This window comes from Schistocerca americana, chromosome 3, assembly GCF_021461395.2.
Source record: "Schistocerca americana isolate TAMUIC-IGC-003095 chromosome 3, iqSchAmer2.1, whole genome shotgun sequence".
NCBI classification, from domain to species: Eukaryota; Metazoa; Arthropoda; class Insecta; order Orthoptera; family Acrididae; genus Schistocerca; species Schistocerca americana.
This window is the reverse complement of record NC_060121.1, coordinates 380,015,396-380,038,337: the sequence shown is the minus strand read 5'-3', so window position 1 is coordinate 380,038,337 and position 22,942 is coordinate 380,015,396. Positions and strand designations below refer to the sequence as shown.

General features: G+C 38.9%; 1 protein-coding gene across 2 annotated transcripts in view; it reads left to right on the top strand.

Moving 5' to 3' along the window:
• LOC124605500 (craniofacial development protein 1) overlaps positions 1–22,942 on the top strand; it is a 58,750-nt gene that overhangs the window by 28,683 nt on the left and 7,125 nt on the right. For both annotated transcript variants that reach the window (XM_047137228.1, XM_047137229.1), the window contains exons 3-4: positions 7,605–7,749; positions 8,487–8,602. In XM_047137228.1, the coding sequence (XP_046993184.1) occupies positions 7,605–7,749; positions 8,487–8,602 (261 nt within the window). The remainder of the gene's footprint in view (positions 1–7,604; positions 7,750–8,486; positions 8,603–22,942) is intronic.

Genomic DNA, 22,942 nt, shown 5'->3' with positions numbered 1-22,942 from the left:
CTACACTCCATACAAATACTTTCAGAAACGACTTCCTGACACTTAGATCTATACTCGATGTCAACAAATTTCTCTTCTTCAGAAACTATTTTCTTGCCATTGCCAGTCTACATTTTATATCCTCTCTACTTCGACCATCATCAGTTATTTTACTCCCCAAATAGCAAAACTCCTTTACAACTTTAAGTGTCTCATTTCCTAATCTAATTCCCTCAGCATCACCTGATTTAATTTGACTACATTCCATTATCCTTGTTTTGCTTTTGTTGATGTTCATCTTATATCCTCCTTTCAAGACACTGCCCATTCCATTCAACTGCTCTTCCAAGACCTTTGCTATCTCTGACAGAATTACAATGTCATCGGCGAACCTCAAAGTTTTTACTTCTTCTCCATGAATTTTAATACCTACTCCAAATTTTTCTCTTGTTTCCTTTACTGCTTGCTCAATATACCGATTGAATAACATCGGGGAGAGGCTACAACCCTGCCTCACTCCCTTCCCAACCACTGCTTCCCTTTCATGCCCCTCGACTCTTATAACTGCCATCTGCTTTCTGTACAAATTGTAAATAGCCTTTCGCTCCCTGTATTTTACCCCTGCCACCTTCAGAATTTGAAAGAGAGTATTCCAGTCAACATTGTCAAATGCTAGAAACGTAGGTTTGCCCTTCCTTAATCTAGCTTCTAACATAAGTCGTAGGGTCAGTATTGCCTCACGTGTTCCAACATTTCTGCGGAATCCAAACTGATCTTCCCCGAGGTCAGCTTCTACAAGTTTCTCCATTCGTCTGTAAAGAATTCGCGTTAGTATTTTGCAGCTGTGACTTATTAAACTGATAGTTCGATAATTTTCACATCTGTCAACACCTGCTTTCTTTGGGATTGGAATTATTATATTCTTCTTGAAGTCTGAGGGTATTTCGCCTGTCTCATACATCGTGCTCACCAGGTGGTAGAGTTTTGTCATGACTGGCTCTCCCAAGGCCACCAGTAGTTCTGATGGAATGTTGTCTGCTTCCGGGGCCTTGTTTCGACTCAGGTCTTTCAGTGCTCTGTCAAACTCTTCACGCAGTATCTTATCTCCCATTTCATCTTCATCTACATCCTCTTCCATTTCCATAATATTGTCCTCAAGTACATCGCCCTTGTATAAACCCTCTATATACTCCTTCCACCTTTTTGCCTTCCCTTCTTTGCTTAGAACTGGGTTTCCATCTGAGCTCTTGATATTCATACAAGTGGTTCTCTTCTCTCCAAAGGTCTCTTTAATTTTCCTGTAGGCAGTATCTATCTTACCCCTAGTGAGATAGCCTCTACATCCTTACATTTGTCCTCTAGCCAACCCTGCTTAGCGATTTTGCACTTCCTGTCGATCTCATTTTTGAGACGTTTGTATTCCTTTTTGCCTCCTTCATTTACTGCATTTTTATATTTTCTCCTTTCATCAATTAAATTCAATATTTCTTCTGTTACCCAAGGATTTCTATTAGCCCTCGTCTTTTTAGCTACTTGATTGTCTGCTGCCTTCACTACTTCATCCCTCAGAGCTACCCATTCTTCTTCTTCCGTATTTCTTTCCCCCATTCCTGTCAATTGTTCCCTTATGCTCTCCCTGAAACTCTCTACAACCTCTGGTTCTTTCAGTTTATCCAGGTCCCATCTCCTTAAATTCCCAGCTTTTTGCGGTTTCTTCAGTTTCAATCTGCAGTTCATAACCAATAGATTGTGGTCAGAATCCACATCTGCCCCTGGAAACGTCTTACAATTTAAAACCTGGTTCCTAAATATCTGTCTTACCATTATATAATCTATCTGGTACCTTTTAGTATCTCCAGGATTCTTCCAGGTATACAACCTTCTTTTATGATTCTTGAACCAAGTGTTAGCTATGATTAAGTTATGCTCTGTGCAAAATTCTACAAGGCGGCTTCCTCTTTCATTTTTTCCCCCCAATCCATATTCACCTACTATGTTTTCTTCTCTCCCTTTTCCTACTGACGAGTTGTGTTAACAACTTTATAAAATAAAATATCAATAGTGTGTTGAAAGTTAATTGAGCATAACACAAAAACTAGGAACCTCCCTTAAGGATTTCTCAGTTTCAGGAATAAGCACTGAAATGCTTTGTTTTGAAAGGCATATGAAATACTTCAAAGCAGTTACTAGTTAGCGAATTGTACCGCAGCAGTTTCCCAAGCAGAAAATCTAAAATTGTGCTGTGATCTTCTGAAATTTGCAAATAAATCATTGTTGCCACCTCTGTTGTTTAGATAATTTCTACCCGTAGTCACCTTTGTATTTTCTTTTTCCGTCACCGTTTCATTGCAATAAAACCAGCACAAACTCCCAAGCAATGGATGCATAGCAGACTGCTTGCACAGTGAGGTAGTGTGTAGACACGAGAATCCACATTCATTATACATGCATTCTTTCTTCTTCTGAATAAATTATTCTGCACTCCAAGTTGACACACGACTGAAGTAATTATGCAACAGGTACCTACACAATAAAAACAAATTTTCATTTATAATAATACCATCCTTGTGATAGGCTATCAACATTTCACCCAACTCTTATGTTGTTCAGATTACACTAGCTGCCATCTCTAAGGTCTTATATTTACTGTTTCTCGAAACAGCGTATAACCCGAGAACTAAGACTCAGCATTTGGGTGGCAGATGATAAACGTCTGACAAGTGTGTGACTTAACTAAACTTTCAAAAATAATCCCAGAAAAGTGCTCAAAGATGATCCTATGTGGGCTCTCAAGGTATCTTATTTCATCAGAACAATGTAGCCTGTCACAGGGCAATCCAGACTGATGCTGTTCTTGAGCAGTCACACACCTGCTTTGTCATATTTTATTACATGTGGTTTTGTTCTCCTCCCAAAAACAAAAGAAACCATTGATGGACATTATTTAGAGATCTTCAGAAACTGATATTTTATGTTGTAATTTTCTGTGTGTGCGCGCGTGTGCTCTGTCTCTGCAACTCAATAACCATTGAAGCAACAATAAAAATTCAGGGTGCCCATAAATAATTCATAAGATTATGTATAATTTTACTGGAAGGAAACTCACAAATGAAAATAGTTTTCTTTTGTCTGCAGTTGGCACCATTGAGTATTTTCCTGTACTCCGAAAAGGCAGAAGTGGCAATTGTGCGAAAGAAGGCAAAGTTACTACTTTGTTTGTGGTAAATAAGAAATGTTGTGGTTCAGTATTTATACCAGATCTGCATACAAAATGGGTGCTCAGGTGTTGGCTGAAACAGTGTAAAACTTGATGTATTACAGAAAAAAAGCAGATAGGTGATCCATGTCATCATCAGCAGCAGTGGAAGCAATACAGGAAAGATTTACCTGTAATCCATAGTGCTCTGTCCTGCATTCCAATCTGTTACATTGGATGAGATGTTGAGCCAAGATTCTGCACCAGAAATGAAACAGCAGTGATTGGAAGCCAGTGGCCCTGCACTGAATAAGGCAGTCAGTTCCATATGATGAAAAGATCATGGATAGGAAAAAGAAATCATCTTTCTTCTGACCAAAACATTGTTTGGGCAATGTGGATACTGAGGGGGTGTGAAGTCCAAGTTGTTAGACCACCACCCTTTCACCATAATTGGAACTGCACATCGAAAGAAATATGTAACTGTAAAGCATTGTGGTAATATAGTTACTGCCATGGATGGCCAGTTTGTGAATCTTCTGTAGTCAGACTTCGGGAATGATGTCTATTCACTGAAAAATATTTGACAAAATACATTAATATAGGAGTCAAAATCTAAATATCAGTTTAATTTTGATGCAGACAACAGAGGTTTATTGTCTTGCCAAGAAATTTTCATTTTGACATTGTAGAATTTCGGAAGCTGTAGCCTCCATCACATTGGTTGAATCCAATTTGATATCGAAAAACTTGTCAGGGTTTCTCAGGTTAATGAATAACTCAATAATGTGCTAAGGAAACTTCTTGAATAAATATTGTGTGAAGTGTCACTGGGCTCTTTTGTGCCAAGTGGTCTGCTTCCAGAAAAAGTTCCCACAGGACAAACGTGGTTTTTAACGAAATTTTGTGTGAACACACACACGTTCCCAGTGAACTTCAGTAAATTTATTGTTTCAACAGTTCAATACTTGAAGATGTGTAGTCATTTGTTTGTTTCAACAGTGCAGCCCTCAGTTTTCAGCAACTTTGAGAACTAATATCTCTAACAATATTTTTTTGAAAGTAACAAAACTAGGCCAACTTGTACAACTTTCTTCACTGTCTTACTTGGGGCTCAAATAAAACTGTACTGTTTAGCTTTTTTATCTCTGGAAGTAAGTGCATAATAAACCTGAAACTTTGCATGTGATGAGTTTCTAACCCGGTCTTCGAAAATAAAATTTTATCCTCCTACTACTTTCCAGTAGTTTGCTGATTGAGGGCAAAGTTGATAATTTTTGTAAAAATGCAGAAAATGAGCCCATACACGACAGTTGTCGTGCATCAGTGTGCTCCAAAATGGAACACACACAATTGTATAACTATCGGAAGGAAGGGCATACTGTAGCCGTCCTGGATGGGATCAAAATTTAAACATTACACACTTCCCACAGAACAGGCAAATTGAGCAAATGTGTGTGTTCTTTTGCATTAAGTGTGACATAGGGTTTGTCTTAGGTGGCATATAAAAGCACCATTTGTTCAAGGACGGTTGCTGAGAAAACCGTGGAGGACCACAATTCTTGGGAACCACAAGTACCAGTTGTGGGAATTTTGTTATTCTTATTTGTGGCATATTGTTGAAATGTTTACTACACTTTCTTAAGATGGTGATCTTGGTGAAATTCGAATTTTTTCTCAATATCATTATCTGTTACTAAAATCCAATGGTTCGGAGATACTGTACTTTATGGAAAATAAGTGCAAACATTGGTTTTTAGCCTTTTTTGCCATGGGTTGCAAATATCTAAATGACTAGCCATAGCTTTATGGCTCAAATTTATGCTATACATTATTTTTAGCCATTTATCTAGAATTGCCATTTTATCATTGTTAAAAATCTTTATCCGTTATCAAGATCCATGATTTTTGGGTACCAAAAGTACAGATTGTGGGGTGGCCAATTCTGTAATTTCTATACATGGCACAAAATTGAAAATTTTACTATAAGTTGTTATGGAGCCTTTTTTTGATATCATTATCCCTTGCTGAGATTCAGAGGTTCAAAGTTACCATACATATGCACATTAAAGATGTGTGTAATATCTGGTCTGTGGCAAAAATTTGGTTTCAACTGGCATAGTGAAAACAGGGCAAGAGTTCTGGGGTCATCAAAAGGATTCAGAGGTCATCAAACTGTGTGTTTAATTTCCATTTTTTTCACAAGTAAAACTTTATTGAGCTTTTTCTGAATAATGCGCACTTCACACCTGTATGGGCTGTCTTGACATGGAAATTATTCGAAAAACTATTTTGTCATATGAAGATGTAGCCTAAAAATGCCTTGTCATTTTTACGTAAAGTGGTGTTAAGTGAAACTGTGTAGGGTGGGAGACATTTTTGTGTTAAATTATGCAGTACTTATTTGTTGTTTACACGTGCCAAAGTATCTAAATAAACTGCCAAAACTGTACTGACCTAGAGCATTAATTTTGCTTGGTGGATGTTTAATAAAGACTGGCACCAATGCCCAGATGTCACTTTATTATAAAAAATCACTCGTGCGTACCTTTGTCCCCCCCCCCCCCCAAATGCAATCTACTTCTCCCTCCTCCTTTGTCATTCCTGGAAGATGTGCTGGAAGTCATTCATTGACATACTCTTCAGGGTCACTGTTAAGTTTTCGCTGCTTTGGCCTCATTGTTGAAGTGACATCTTTGAAGTTCCTTTTCAGCTATCAGTTTAAGAAAAAAAAAAAAAAAGTCATACGGAGCCAGGTTGAGACTATAAGGTTTTTGGGGTACTGTAGATATGTGTTTTTGTGCCAGGAACTCATAACAGCATTAGCAACTTGCGGTATCATCGTGATGAAGCTTCCATTGCCAATGAGGTTCCTTCAGTATTTGTGGGTGCCTTTTGTGGTGGGGGTTGACAAGTCTATATCAAGTTTGATTCTGTGGTTCTAACAAAAGAAAACTGACTGAAATATGTCATGATCAGTTGCAACTGAAATGTCATGATCAGTCACAAGAAGACACTTTTATTTTTTGTATTTTTTCGAGTTGTTCTGACTCAAGCTCACTGCCTATTCCTCAGGATTTTTGATGTTACTTTCCCCAGAAACAACTGTAAAATATAATAAAAAATGTCAGATTTTAGTTACAGCAGAATATGACTGTATTTTCACTGCACTTTCACTTTGCCACTAATTATTCTTACATTCTCGCATTGCAGAACCAAATTTAGTTTGGAAGTGGTTTAGAACATGGCCTTTCTAATGAAAATTATTTTAAAAAGTTTGCAAAAAATAATTTTTTGCAAATGTGTACTGAAGACTCCCATTTTGGGCTGTCTTATAAAGAAAACATAAACTGTGTCCTCAATTTATAAACTATGGGAAAGCAGTAAGAGAATAAAATTTTATGTTTGAAGACACTGTGTTGGTAATTTATCACATGCAAAATTTTCAGGTTTAGCACACACACACACTTCCGAAGGTATAAAAAGCTAAACTTCACTTTTTTTTAAGTGGCTTTTCTGACTTTGCCTCAAATTATCCATGTGAGAAATGGTCATTAAATATTTTTATTAAGTCACTTAGGAGGATGCAAAAAGTTGTAATCTCAAAGGTTCCAAAAACTTAGGGGTACACTGTTGAAAGCAGCGTCATGGGGCCAAACAAAAGACTATCTCTATCTAAGTATTTAATTAGTGATCAGTTCATTGGGAACATGTGTGAGTGTTCACATGAAGCTTTATCAAAATACATGTTCACCATGTTGGAATGTCTAGACCACTTGTCAAGCAATGACCCAACTGTGTCTTTTGTTATACTGCAGCCGTTAATGATTGCCTTTAATCAAAATTTATAAACACCATATAAAACTTCACTTCTTATAAGATTTCACATGATTTTGCCTACCTGGTACAGTGAAAATAAGGGCTCCTACACTGATCTTCTGAGTTGCTATATGGACATTGTAACGTTCATCTTGTTACATAGTGATATACACTGTAGACCTTATTATAGTTCATTTATTGTTTTGGTCAGCTACATAAATATGTGTAACTTCTATCAGCAATTGATTAAGTATGTAAATTTGTGTTTTTAAATTAATTATTTTGAAGAAAATGAGGTAGTTTCCCTTATGAGAACTGGAGAAAATTAAAAGAAGTGTTGAAGAGCTGTTTATTTTGTCTGTCTTTTATTTAAGTGGAATATTAAAAAAAATGTACAGTTACAGGAAGAATGTTCAGGACTTTGCTAGCTCAGATTTGTTATGCAATGAAGTATTGTGACTTTGTGTTATTTAAACTGAATTCTTCTTGTGGTTGATGTAATTAGAACTGTTTGTTCCTTGTATCATTTCTCATTTTGACTTTAGGTCAGTAATGTAAGTTCTTGACCAAAGAAGAATGCAAGTTGCACAAAAATCATTTTCATTTGTAGGAGCTGAAAGCAACCCACCTTCAGAAGAAGAATCGGATGAAAACGAAGAAGCCAATGATGACGCAAGTGAAGAGGAACCAGAAGAGAAGGGAAAACGAAAGAGAAGTTCCAAAAAGTTGAAAACCAAATCTGCTAAAAGATTGAGGTAAGCTACATTATTATTTGTTTCAAAGTTTAGTAATATGTCACAGATTTCAGTCTCTTATTTTAAGATTTTTAAGAATAATTTTAATGTGTGCATCCAGAAGTGATTGTCCTCATGGTATGTTACTCTTACACACTTATTCCACTTTAAAAGTAAACTTTAATGGAAGTACTTATCCAGTTGTGGCTTTTATCTCTTTTTGATACTTTGATCAAGTGATATGATAACGAATATGCAACTACGAGAGGTAGTCCTAAGGTTTAAAAATCACCTCAAAAAATAAAGTTAATAAAATTAATTCCTTTTTTTCTATAGGTGCCTGTCTGCAGTCTTAGTACACATTTAAATTCCGGTACCACAATATCATAGCATGCTGCTAGAGGAGCCAAAACAAAATGATGCAGCACATTAGGTGGGGTGTCGTATGATACAATATGTGGCCCGAGTACTTCAAAGTGTATCGTGACTGCAGATATGTACCTGCAAAATAATAATAATAATTACATAACTTTTTTTTCGGTGTGATATTTAAAGCTTCTTTCCCCTTAAGACAGAACTTGAATGCCACAATATAGTGCAGGATTAGAAAGGATTCTTAAAAGATTTACTTCTGTGTGCTACTCTATTCTCTCTTCAGATCGCTTTTCCTGGTATAACTATAATTTTCTCAATATGTTAATTAGTTTCATTTATATTTGACTGCCATTTACCTCAGTTTACATTACCTTCATTTATAGGAGAAAGAAATTGGCTCCTGAAAATGATGAGAAAGAAGAAGTCAAAGAAACACTGGAAGAACAAAATGTTTTGACTGAAGAAGAAGAAAAGAAAAAGGCAGACTCCTTGTGGTCTGGTAAGTTACCTTAATCTCGGAAATTATTTGCGTGAAGTTAATAATATATTTAAACAGTTTCCTGTGCTGCTTCTAAACTCCTTGAGAGGCACACCCACTACAAAAGTGTTTCACCACTTATGATTAGTGTATTTCATATTGCATGCAGTTAAAATCCATAATTTTTAAACTGAATTGTTTTCGTTAATCACATTCTTACCTTCATGTTCAAAATGTGTGGACGCCATAGGCAGGAGATGTATATAATGCAAAGTCTCCTGCTATATGGATCAAATAAATAGAGCTTGCAATGAGAGGAAAGCGTGTTTACCAGACTAGTCACTTTGTAGGGTTTACTCTTACAGAATGTCTGCTGGTGATGTATCACTGTTGCAAATGTGTTGTTGGGTTCAGCAGTAGTACCTGTAGAGGCACTGATGTCAACTTTTCTGATTTCATTCATGAAGTGAAAATATGATGATTCATTTACAACAAAAATAAAACAAGGTCACTTGCTGTATCGTATAGAACACTGAAATTGATGGAAGAGGAGACTGCATTCCATTGTTTGACTATAGCTGACAGGGTTGTAGACAAGTTTCCTCTTTTCTTTTCCTCTTTTGTAGTGCTAAGATACGAGAGCCTGGCTGAAATATGTAGTTAGTTTAGTCTCACAATGGGGTCATTCCATGTCGAATCAACTCAGAAAAGACCATTTTCTACCTCACTATCTTGGATTTTATTGAAAGTTGGTGCAGGTGCACTGTTGGTATAGACTTAGAAAAATAGGAAATTTTACTGAGTGTGTCATCTTGTTTCTGAAATACATAGTTGTAAAGTTATCCTAAAAGGGCCCAGAAACAGGGAATGACAGTTTTCAGAGTTGCTGTAGAAGCTTTTCTAGTTGAGCTACAGCATTTTTCATGACCTTTCCTGTGGTATACAATAATATGTAAATTAATATAGTAAAATTTTTTCAAAACACGATTTTAATTTATTTTTTCCCGAAAAAGTATGTAATTTAAAATTTCCAAATTTTATTCCTGAGTAGCTAGTATTGTTGGAAATCACAAGGCAAAATATAAATTTGGGGTGATAATTTCTTCATTAGTAAATCAAATGAAGACTGAAGCTCTATTTCCAATAATTCACCTGTGTGCTCTTGTTAATTAGTATAGCATTACTAATATTGACATTTTTATAAAAAATAAACATGAACACTGTTGTGATAAAGGTTCAAGTAGATACTCCAGAATAAAACTAACTATTAAGTAACAGGGTCTATTTATCATTTTAAGTTTGAAAAGGCTTCATTTGTTTAGTACACATCACTTTCAAGTTTAAGTTCTTCCAGAAGGACTTGCAGGATTTATTTTCACCAGAACTTCCATTACTGAGACTCACAGAATATTGGCATGAGGTGGATATGAGAATGATGTAGGTGGCCCAGCTGTTACAGAAATGTTACTTTTGTTTCATCGAGTTCTTCATTTCGCTGATAAGGCACACCTGAGCCACCAGTTTGCTTGATAGACAACAGTGGTGTCACCTGACAAGTCTGCTAATTTTAGTGTATCAAGAGATTTTGACTCTTTCTTTTTGCAGACTTCTGAGTTAAAAGCAAAGCTTTTGACCAATATTATTGTTCTAATTCTTGGAATGAATGTGTTCCTTTGGTAGTCAGTGCTTGTTCAAAGTGATTTTTGAAAAAACATTCTGGTTCAACATAGTCTTCTTAAGCTGAATATGCAAAGTCTACATTGATAATGTTTTTTACAGCCCATTTGAAAAGTTGCAGTGGGGTTTGTATTTGGTTTCTATAGGGTCTTTGCAAACTGGCGCGAGCTGCCAATCTCTTTACAGATCCTCCAACCCGTCACAAACCCCTTTGGCATTTACTGTGGAAAAAAAGTGCCACTCTGCTTTCACTTCAAAATCTTCCTCGTGGAAACAAGAGGTTAAGAAGTTCTTTTTTTATTATTTTGTGTTGGGCAGCAGGCCCATCTGAAAAGTAGAATAAGTTTTTTGAAAGGTTTTTAAATGTGGCCATCAGAAAAGTTAGAGTTTTTTGAAAAGTGTATACAGCAACTCTGTTGTGGTATGATGAATCAGAAACAATTACATAACTAAGATGTTCAACTTTGTCTTCTTCTTTGAAAGATATAACAAAGAGTTGGTTTGTCCAGTGATAACTCTGAGCTTCATCTTGTAGAACTATGCTGTAATTTTCAGAAAAATCATACATGACAAGTTCCAATTCCTTCAAGATGTCTTTTGCGCAGTTAAGAAAATATCTCTGCCGCTTGGCAATGAAGTCGTGCTGAACCAAAGAGCCAACTTTCTGCAGAATAAGTCAATAAACTCTTCTGAATATTTCTCCAAAGTCTCTAGATTACAACAGTCAACTTAAACCCACTGTTGAAATTGTACTTTTCAGTTGAATTTTCGCCAAAATTTTATGTATCTCAGTTTCACCAGGACAGTAAGCACATTTCCACATGTTGCAATCAATAGGTTACAAAGCACTTTTGTGGGGCATTGCTTGTAATTTTGAATTTTATCTTTTGTAATAATTTTCAGTTTAGTATTTTCTGTCATTAGTTCCACGTCTGTATAGACATCTACATGGACACCCTGCAAATCACACTTCAGTGCCTGGCAGAGTGTTCATTGAACCACCTTCACAATAATTCTCTATTATTCTAATCTTGAACAGCATGCAGAAAAAAAACAAATACCTATATCTTTACGTGCGAGCTCTGATTTCCCTTATTTTATTATGCTGATCGTTTCTCCCTATGTAGGTCAGCAACAAAAAAATATTATCGCATTTGGAGGAGGAAGTTGGTGATTTAAATTTTGTGAGAAGATTCCGCCACAACAAAAAACGCCTTTGTTTTAATTATGTCCACTGCAAATCGTGTATCATGTCAGTGACACTCTCTTCCCTATTTCGCAATAATACAAAATGTACTGCTCATCTCTGAACTTTCCTGATGATGTACCCTGTTAATCCTATCTGGTAAGGATCCCAAACAACACTGCAGTACTCCAAAAGAGAATGGACAAGTGTAGTGTACGCAGTCTCTTTAGTAGACCTGTTACATTTGCAAAGTGTTCTGGCAATTAAACATAGCCTTTGGTGTGCCTTCCCCACTACATTTTCTGTATTTTCTTTCAATTTAAGTTGTTTGTAATTATAATTTCTAGGTATTTTGTTGAATTTACGGACTAGAGATTTGACTGTTTAACAGATTCCTTTTAACACTCATGTGAATGACCTCACACTTTATATTATTTAGGGTCAACTGACAGTTTTCACACCATACAGATATGGATAATATCTTCTCAGTTTTCAAGCCATGTCAATTCCAATAAAATTTGTAGTGTTTCAAAAATATCCGCATAAATTCTAGAATCACTCGGCCCTCCACCTTCTCAAACACACGATATTTTAGATGTGAGTGGGAGAAAGGAACCCTATCTACTGCGTGTCACCTCTCTGTGTGTGTGCAGATGTGAAATAGTCATGAGCAAAAGGTCGACACGGCATTTGAACGGCACTGATAAGTGCTGTCGGGCAATCCATGGAAGTCGTAGTGAAAGCACACGGAGGAACCAAGGAACTTCTGGGTTATTCTGTGCTGTTTGTAATTGTGATTATTGTTAGTGGCAAAAGAATAATTGAGATTCTGAATTGTGAATAAACTGTTATCTTGGACTTGCTGGAGGCAAGACATATTTTACGATATGTTTGCAGTAGAGACATGGTTGTCAAGCCAACTCTTTTCTAATGTGAGATGATAAGAATTACTTACCAGAAGTTAAATGTTTGTGTGTGAAGTGTGAATTTTGTTCTTACGAAGCTCAAATATACCAGTAGTTATTGAAAAGTATTCTTTGAGTACCGAATTATTTCGCAAGTGGTGAGAGAATCTTTAAGGTTCCTGTAACTTGCATCATTCTTCGAAGAAGTAGTTTGCAGAGATACCAGAAGCCAGCTATCCAGAGAGGAAGATTGGCTGTATACACCAAGTAAGTTGACTCGTATAAGAGAAGTGGGAAGTATGCGAGCGCGCGCGCGCCCACACACACACACACACACACACACACACACACACACACACACACTCTCTCTCTCTCTCTCTCTCTCTCTCTCTCTCTCTCTCTCTCTCTTAGTCATGAAGAACGTTAGAAGTTCTCCAGTAAAATTCTCGGGCTTTCGATGGCTAGCTCTGCCATCTTTATCAGGAGTAAAACTATTCAGAAATATTATTGGAATTGATGCGGCTTGAAAACCGAGAAGATTTTATTCCGTCACACTGCTGTGAAAGACCCAGAGGAAATAACTTTCCTTTATGATGAGGACATAATGTGCAGTGTGAAATTGCTGGAAAACTGTGCAAAAAGAAATCACATCTGCTGAGTTCTTTAGCATTTTTGTGATGCTGCTAGGACAAGGAGGTAATTCCTCGATTTGCTGTAGTGAAGCACCACATCCGAACTGCTGCAGTGGACACAATTTTGAAGAGGACAAGTCATGCTATAGTGAGACAGCGGATATGGCAGACAAGGTATGAGCTGGATTTTAATGCCAGAAACCTGTTTTATTGTCATCAACTTTGTCGCCATTCGTGGCAACGTCTAAGCAGTGTAACAAGTTTGACCACTTAACTCATGGAAGAACTGAAGTGGAGAATTATAAGGCCTACAGAACAGTTGTTAATCTCTCCAAAACCAAACTGGACGACGGCTCTGTGGCAATGCTGACTAAAGGCCTTAATTTTTCACCAGTCCTGTGACGTCTGCCAGTTTTGGAGATTATTAGTGGCATATAGCAGTGCATTCAGCAACTCTCTCGTGATGCATCTGAGGATGTCAGACTTTACTGCCAGCCATCCTCTGTTGAAATCTAAGCCACCAAAATCAAATATTAGCTTGGAGGAACGCTATGGCCTGCGCTTGTTGCGTGACGAAGAGGGCTTGGTTGTCTTGCCAGCCGACAAAGGAAATGCCACCATGGTTCTGAACACTGAAGACTACCATATGAAGGTGCTAAATTTATATGTGATGATGCATGCCAGCTTAGTTGTGATCCTACAAATACCATAGTCAAGAGGACAGGGAAGTTATTATAGGAATCTGGTTTACAAATGAAGTGGTGAAGAAATTAATGCCTCACACCGCCAGACCTTCCAGGCGTTATGGATTGCCAAAGATGCATAAGGAACATGTTGTTCTTAAGCCAATTGCTACTGCAGTCAGCTCGCCCATCTAAAGAGTGGCAAAATATCTTGCAGGATTATTAGTCCCAAAACTGGGTCATGTGAACACCATGTTGTAAACTCGCAAACCTTTGTTGAAACGCTCAAGAAAATGAAAATGGTCGAAATGATGTAATGGTTTGTCTGGACATGGTGTCACTTTTTACGAGTGTGCCAGTACTACAAGACATGCTGGATTTTTTGGCCTAACAGTTTCCACCTGGAATAGTCAAGTTGTTCCGTGAAGTTCTAAAAACAACATACTACTTCTGCTGCGATGAATGTTATGAAATGGCGGAAGGCACAGCAATGGGCTCCAGTGTCTCCTGCAGTCACAAATTTCTACATGGAGCACTTTGAGGATTAGGATTTGAACTCGGCAGTGTTGCATCTGTCTTGCTTCTGTAGGTACGTCGACGACACCATCCTGATATGTCCTTACGGTGAAAATATACAGGTGGCGCACATAAATGGTGTACAGCCCAACATTAAATTTACCGTTGAGATGAAGATGGAAGGCAAGCTACTGTTCTTAGACGTTTTAGTTGAGTGGGCAGGAGGCCAGCTTGGTCATTCAGTGTACAGGAAACCAAGGCACACTGATCGGTATTTGAATGCAGGTAGTTTTCACCACCCTGTACACAAGAAAGCAGTCCTGAACACATTAGTACGTAAGGCTGAAGTTATTTCAGACGATGACCACCTACAGGTTGAATTACAGCACTTGAGGCACATGCTCAGGGAGAAAGTCTACAGCAAAAGAGAAATTGCAAATGCTTTCAGGTGTCACCGAGGAAGGACACCTTATGAATCGGCAGATGATGCCAAGCCAGCAGCTCCCTGCCATACTGTGGGGCAATGAACAGCAAGTTAAGGACATCTACTGCAGAGACATGGATTGAGACCAGTGTTATGGCCCGCCTCCAAGATCCCAAGATATGAGAATATTGCGCCTTGTTGAAGACGACATAGCTCTTTGTGTGCTTGGTGTGTATAGTGTCTCTTGCAAGTGCAGCAGCATCTACATAGGCCAGACAGTTTGCACAGTTGCGGAGCATTGCGCCAAACACAAGAAACATATTAAGCAAAGGGAGCTCAACAATTCAGCCATAGTTGAGCATTGTCTTGAAAGCTGACAGAAAATACAGTTTGAGAACACAAGAGTCATGGCTCATGCGCCAACATACTGGGACTCAGTTATAAAAGAGGTGGCTGAGATTAGAACGAACCGCAACAATTTCAACAGAGACAAGGACTACACACCAAGTAGGGAATGGGGGTGGGCTTTGGATGTCAAAAGGAAGCAATGGCGGACGCTTAACACTTGTAGGGAGGTGGAGTCTGCAGTTTCAGACATGGTGCTGGCCCCTTGTGCCACCAGATGTCACTTGGTCCCGCAGCGGGCTTGCTGCTATGAGCTGCTCAACATGCCTTCCGCGCACGCATCGTTACAGCCCTCTTTGGTGGATGCCAGTGGCGGTAATCGTAAATATATAAGCAGGAAATAGTGCCAGTCCCAGCACGACGATGGTGGAGCTAGCTATCGAAAACTTGAGAATTTCATTGGAATTGATGTGGCTTTCAAACAAAGATGATTTTTATCCAGTCATGCCGCTGCGAAAGACTCAGAGAACACATACAGATATCTTTTCTAAATCATTCTGCAATTTGTTTTGATCTTGTGACAACTTTACTTTTAAGAAACAGAAGGGGGCCTATAACCCTTCCATGGGGAATGCCAGAAATCGTTTGTTTTATTCAGTGACTTTCAGTTATTATGAACTGTGACCTCTCTGACAGGAAATCATGAATCCAGTCCCATAACGGAGACAATTGGAATAAGCATGCAATTTCACTACAAGCTGCTTGAATGGTACAGTGTCAAAGCCTTCTGGAAATCTAAAAATACAGAATCAGTTTGAAATCCCTTGTCAGTAGCATCCAATACTTCGTATGTGTAAAGAACTAGTTGTTTCATAAGAACAATGTTTCCTAAATCTATGTTGACTGTGTGTCAATAGACTGTATTCGTCGTGGTAATTCATAATGTTTGACCACAAAATATGCTCCAGAATCCTGCTGCATATCATCGTTGATGATAAGGGCCTGTAATTTAGTGGATTACTCCTACTACTTTTATTGAATATTGGTGTGATTTGTGCAACTTCCCAATGTTTGGATACAGATCTTTTGTCAAGTGAGCAGCTATACAGGGTGTTACAAAAAGGTACTGCCAAACTTTCAGGAAACATTCCTCACACGCAAAGAAAGAAAATATTTTATGCGGACATGTGTCCAGAAATGCTTACTTTCCATGTTAGCGCTCATTTTATTACTTCTCTTCAAATCACATTAATCGTGGAATGGAAACACACAGCAACAGAACGTACCAGTGTGACTTCAAACACTTTGTTACAGGAAATGTTCAAAATGTCCTCCGTTAGTGGGGATACATGCATCCACACTCTGTTGCATGGAATCCCTGATTCGCTGATGCAGCCCTGGAGAATGGCGTATTGTATCACAGCCGTCCACAATACGAGCACGAAGAGTCTCTACATTTGGTACCGGGGTTGCGTAGACAAGAGCTTTCAAATGCCCCCATAAATGAAAGTCAAGAGGGTTGAGGTCAGGAGAGCGGGAAGGCCATGGAATTGGTCCGCCTCTACCAATCCATCGGTCACCGAATCTGTTGATGAGAAGCGTACGAACACTTCGACTGAAATGTGCAGGAACTCCATCGTGCATGAACCACATGTTGTGTCGTACTTGTAAAGGCACATGTTCTAGCAGCACAGGTAGAGCATCCCGTTTGAAATCATGATGACGTGCTCCATTGAGCGTAGGTGGAAGAACATGGGGCCCAATCAAGACACCTGCCCAAACGTTCACAGAAAATCTGTGTTGATGACGTGATTGCACAATTGTGTGCGGATTCTCGTCAGCCCACACATGTTGATTGTGAAAATTTACAGTTTGATCACGTTGGAATGAAGCCTCATCCGTAAAGAGAACATTTGCACTGAAATGAGGACTGACACATTGTTCGATGAACCATTCGCAGAAGTGTACCCGTGGAGGCCAATCAGCTGCTGGTAGTGCCTGCACACGCTGTACATGGTACAGAAACAACTGGTTCTCCCGTAGCACTTTCCATACAGTAACGTGGTCAATGTTACCTTGTACAGCAGCAACTTCTCTGACGCTGACATTAGGGTTATCATCAACTGCACGAAGAATTGCCTCGTCCATTGCAGGTGTCCTCGTCGTTCTAGGTCTTCCCCAGTCACGAGTCATAGGCTGGAATGTTCCGTGCTCCCTAAGATGCCGATAAATTGCTTCGAACATCTTCCTGTCAGGACACCTTCGTTCTGGATATCTGTCTCGATACAAACGTACCGCGCCATGGCTGTTGCCCCTTGCTAATCCATACATCAAATGGGCATCTGCCAACTCCGTATTTGTAAACATTGCACTGACTGCAAAACCACGTTCGTGATGAACACTAACCTGTCAATGCTACGTACTGATGTGCTTGATGCTAGTACTGTAGAGCAATGAGTCGCATGTCAACACAAGCATCGAAGTCAACATTACCTTCCTTCAATTGGGCCAACTGGCGGTGAATCAAGGAAGTACAGTACATACTGACGAAACTAATATGAGCTCTAACATGGAAGTAATATGAGCTATAACTTGGAATTTAAGTGTTTCCGGACACATGTCCACATAACATCTTTTCTTTATTTGTGTGTGAGGAATGTTTCCTGAAAGTTTGGCCGTACCTTTTTGTAACACCCTGTATATGGCTGTTGAGTATGGAGCTATTGTATCAGCATACTCTGAAAGGAACCTAGTCAGTGTACAGTCTGGATTGGAAGACTTGCTTTTATCAAGTGATTTAAGTTACTTCACTACTTCTAAGTTATCCATGTTGCCAGCTGTTCTTGATTTGAATTCTGGAATATTTGCTTACTCTTCCGCGGTGAAGGAATTTCGGAAAACCGTGTTCAGTAATTCTGCTTTGGCTGAACTGTTGTTGATAGTATTTCCACTGCTGTCATGCGGAGAAGGCATTTATTGTGTCTTCCCGCTAACATACTTTACATACGATCAAAATCTCTTTGGATTTTCTGCCAGGTTTAGAGATAAACGTTTCATTATGGAAACTGTTATAAGCATCTCGCCTTCAAACCTGCGCTAAATTTCGGGCTTCTGTAAAAGATCACAAATCTTGGGGATTTTGCATTTCTTTGAATATGGTGTGCTTTTTTCATTCTTTGTGCAACAGTGTTGTGACCTGTTCTGTGTACCACGGGGGTCAGCTGTGTCATTTGTTAATTTATTTGGTATAAATATCTGTTGCTATTGATACTATTTCTCTAAATTCAAGCCACATCTGGTCTTCCCTTACATTGTTAATTTGGAAGAGTGAAGATTTTCTCTCAGGAAGGTGTCAAGTTAATTTTTATCTGCTTTTTTGAATATGTATAGTTTTTGTTTATTTTTGGAGGATTTGAGGTTAAAATATCCAGTCTCGCTATGACAACCCTGTGTTTACCAATCCCTGTATCCATTTTGATGCTCGTTATTAGCTCAGAATTGTTTGTTACTAAGAGATCAAGTATGTTTTCACCACTGTTTACTATTACCATGGGCTCATGAACTAACTGCTCAAAATGATTTTCAGAGAATGCATTTAGCACGATTTTGGATAATGTTTTATATGTACATTCAGGTTTAAACATGGATTTTTGCCAACATATCGAGGGTGAAGTAGTCACCATCAACTTTATTTGTATGATTGAGGTATGCGTTTGAAATTAAACTCAGGTTTACTTTGAACCTTTCAGCAAATGTATGATTTGAAATGGGAGCTCTGTAAAAGGTCCAGTTATTATTCTGTTCCAGTTGCCATAATGCCAATACTAACAGGAACTATCTACTTGCTTATAACAGCAATAAAACAAAACCACCAACTCTGTTTAGCCTATCCTTTCGGAGCACTGTTAGGTTCTTCGTGAAAATTTTGGCTGATCTTATCTGTGACTTTAGCCAGCTTTCAGTGCCTGTAACGATTTGAGCATTAGTGCTTTCCGTTAGTGCTTGGAGTTCTGATAGTTTCCCAATGCAGCTATGACAATTTACAACTGTTTCACCGGTGGTTCCCATATCTATGTTCTTCCTGTGTTCAACCTACACCCTTCGAGACGGAAGTCCTTTTTGTGTCTCGCGCTCAAAGAGTGCAAGTCTCAGAGACCCTCTAACCTAAAAAAAAAAACAAAAAACACCCAGTCTGCACCACTCGATCCCTGCTACTTGTGTAGCTGCCTCCTGTGTGTAGTGGTCTCCTGACCTATTCAGTGGAACCTGAAACCCAATGACCCTATGGTGCAAGTCAAGGTATCTGCAGCCTACACGGTCGCAGACCCGTTAGAGCCTCAGATTCAGACCCCGTTCTCAGCTCTGTACCAGATGTCCACAATCGGTCCTGTCAACTATGCTGCAAATGGTGAGCTCTGCTTTCATCTTTCAAACAAGACTGGCAATCTTTACCACTTCTGTTGCCGTTTGAAACCATAGAGAATTTTATCCAATACAAAGCAACAAACATCACTGGTACTGAGTCTGCAGCTCGTGGTCTAGTGACTAACGTTCGTATCTCTGGATCCCAGGGTCCCAGGTTTGATTCCCGACTGGGTTGGGGATTTTCTCTGCCTGGGAACTTGGTGTTTGCATTGTCCTCATTATTTTGTCTTCATCATCATCAGTGACAGTGGCCAAATTGAACTGTGAAGAAATTCAGACTTTGTACAGGCGTTGATGACCGCGCACTTGAGCGCCCCACAAACCAAACGTCATCGTCATCGTCATCAATGGCCCCCGACGTGAGCCACCACTCGCAGTTGGCTACACCTTATGCTCCTCATGGCATCTGGAAGAAGCTGTTCCTCATCTGGAATGACTCCCCCCAGTATGTACACGGAAGTGCACATTGCCTTTCTCCCCCTCCTTGGCAGCCCTGTCCGTAAGGGCCCCCATAACATGCATAACATTGGAGTTACCAATAATCTCACCTTCTGTGATTGCCTGGGTCTTGCAGGCGGAGAGATTTTCTCTGAAACAGGACAAGCAACTGCATGTGGCTGTGGGCCAGTGGCACCAACTGCTAGAAACTGGAACCTGATTAGCAGACTAATCGTGGAGGCATTACATGCAGCCACCTGCCATGCCCTGAGGTGACCTCCCACTCGGCCATGGGTGAGGGGTCAGCCTCAGTGTGAGCAGTAATTGGGCTGGTCACCATTGTGGACCACTCAGCAGACACGGACATGCTGGACGGCTGTTAGATCCCTGCAGTAGTGATGCCCATCACCTGCAGCTTGCCAGTTTGACCAGCTAACTTACAATTTTTAGGTCTCAATTCAGCAAATTTAGAGAAATCTATTTTTAAGCAGGAAAACTTTTCTTTAAAATTTTTGCACACCTCTTTAAGTTTACACAATATGAGTCTCTTTGAAATCTTTGATGTATATCCATCTGATTCAGTAGCTGTTATAGTCTTTAATACCTGACATTGTCCTACTAACTACATCATCATCATAAAATGAACATACAATTTCCACTGTCTCTGTTGGCAAGCTTTTCTCGGGTTTTAAATTTGGACCTTCTGAAAAGCCTTTTTCTTTAAGAATTCTGTTTGACTGCCTTGCAATATAGTTTGGCACGTTAAATTCACGCGTAACCTTTCAAATGCTCCAATTATCTGTTAAATATGTTAGAAGCATTAGCCTTTTTGTTCTACTCATACAATTCGAAAACTTAATTTTCAGATTTTTTACAGCTTCACATTTATCAACATCACTGTCACTTTCTGGTAACAAATTTTCAGCAGAACCAGAGAAAAAATTACATTTCATAGTTGTGGAAATTTTTCTTACTTTCAATGTGCAATACTTCTTGTATTCCATTTTTCTCTTAACAATGGGAAATTCACTGAACCGTTCAAGAGATATATTAAGTAACTGAACAACCTCTGAAGTAGCCATAAATTCTGTGTCACTGTGCGATTATGCTTGCGAGTGAGAATGTTCAGGTTCAGCATTTTTGTCACTTATGGACTGTGCATTTTCAACATAGTAATTTCCTTCGTACATTTATTACAAAGTTTTGGACCACTGACTATTTGTGGATACAATTCAGGCATCCCTGATGTGACATTTCTGAGCTTTCTGCTGTCTCTAACAAAGTGATTTGTTTATATCTAAAAACAAAGATGATGTGACTTACCAAACGAAAGCGCTGGCAGGTCGATAGACACACACACACACACACACACACACACACACACACACACACACACACACACACACAATTCAAGCTTTCGCAACAAACTGTTGCCTCATCAGGAAAGAGGGAAGGAGAGGGAAAGGCGAAAGGATGTGGGTTTTAAGGGAGAGGGTAAGGAGTCATTCCAATCCCGGGAGCGGAAAGACTTACCTTAGGGGGAAAAAAAGGACGGGTATACACTCGCACGCGCGCGCACACACACACACACACACACACACACACACACATCCATCCACACATATCATATGTATATACGTGTATACCCGTCCTTTTTTTCCCTCTAAGGTAAGTCTTTCCACTCCCGGGATTGGAATGACTCCTTACCCTCTCCCTTAAAACCCACATCCTTTCGCCTTTCCCTCTCCTTCCCTCTTTCCTGATGAGGCAACAGTTTGTTGCGAAAGCTTGAATTTTGTGTGTTTGTTTGTTTGTGTGTCTATCGACCTGCCAGCGCTTTCGTTTGGTAAGTCACATCATCTTTGTTTTTAGATATATTTTTCCCACGTGGAATGTTTCCCTCTATTATATTAAAGTGATTTGTTTTACACACTTAATGTTGAAATAGAAGATCATAAGTTAAAAATTAGCCAGTAATTTTTACATTTTCATGACTCATTGTAAATTACTTTCTAGCTTCCAATAACATTGTGTTTTACGGAAGTTTTAAATATTTGGCCTAAACAATAAGTTCTCAAGTAAGTAATTATTACACACGATCAACTCAGAATATGTACACTCAGGAAGGGCTACACTCACTCTGACAGTAAGTATTGTTGCAACAATTGAGTACATAGTCTAATTATTGTCGAAGATGATGTAACTTACCAAACGAAAGCGCTGGCATGTTGATACACACATCGCTTTTGTTTGGTAAGTTACATCATCTTTGTTTTAGATATATTTTTCCCACGTGGAATGTTTCCCTCTATTACTAATGAAGAAATCATCCCAAATTTACAATTTGGCCTGTAATTTGCAACAATACTAGGAGCAAATTTGAAAATTTTAAAACGTGCTTTTTGAAAAAAAATTAATTAAAATTTTAAATTTTGTTTTGAAAATAATTTTATGTTAACCTATATATTGTTGTATTCCATAGGAAGGAGCATGAAAAATGCTGTGCTATGGTAATCATCCCAGGATGTAGCTCAGTTAGGAAAATTTCTACAGCAATTCTAAAAACTGCTGTTCGCTGTTTTTGGGCCCATTTATGAGAACTTTTCAGCTCGCTTAACTCAGAAATGAGTTGACATGTCTCCTAGTCTATGCCAACAGTACACATGTGACAAATTTCAAGAAAGTCTGAGATGGTGAGGCTTAGACCATGTGTTGATTTGACATGGAATAATCCAATAGTAGGTATTATGTCGTATCGGTTAATCAGTTTTCCAACTGAGTGGCCCAATAAATTCCTGAAACAATCAAGTACAGTGCTTTTAAAAATGAACTCACATTGAGAGGCACTAGATTTGAACATTACTTTTTGTCATTTCTGTTGATGCAGAATTTCAGATTTTTCAGGCACACTCTAGTTATTTAGTGGGGTATCTACTGAAACAAGCGAAGCGAAGTATGAAAGCAACTGCAAGCAAGTGAGGAACGAAGTTGGTTATTAAAGAATGTTGTCCTTTTGGAAGGTTTGTTAACTATGACTTGACTGTGTGTGTGTGTGTGTGTGTGTGTGTGTGTGTAGCGGGTGGGTGAATGCTTCCAATGTGGCAGACACTATTTGTGTTGTGTGAACAGA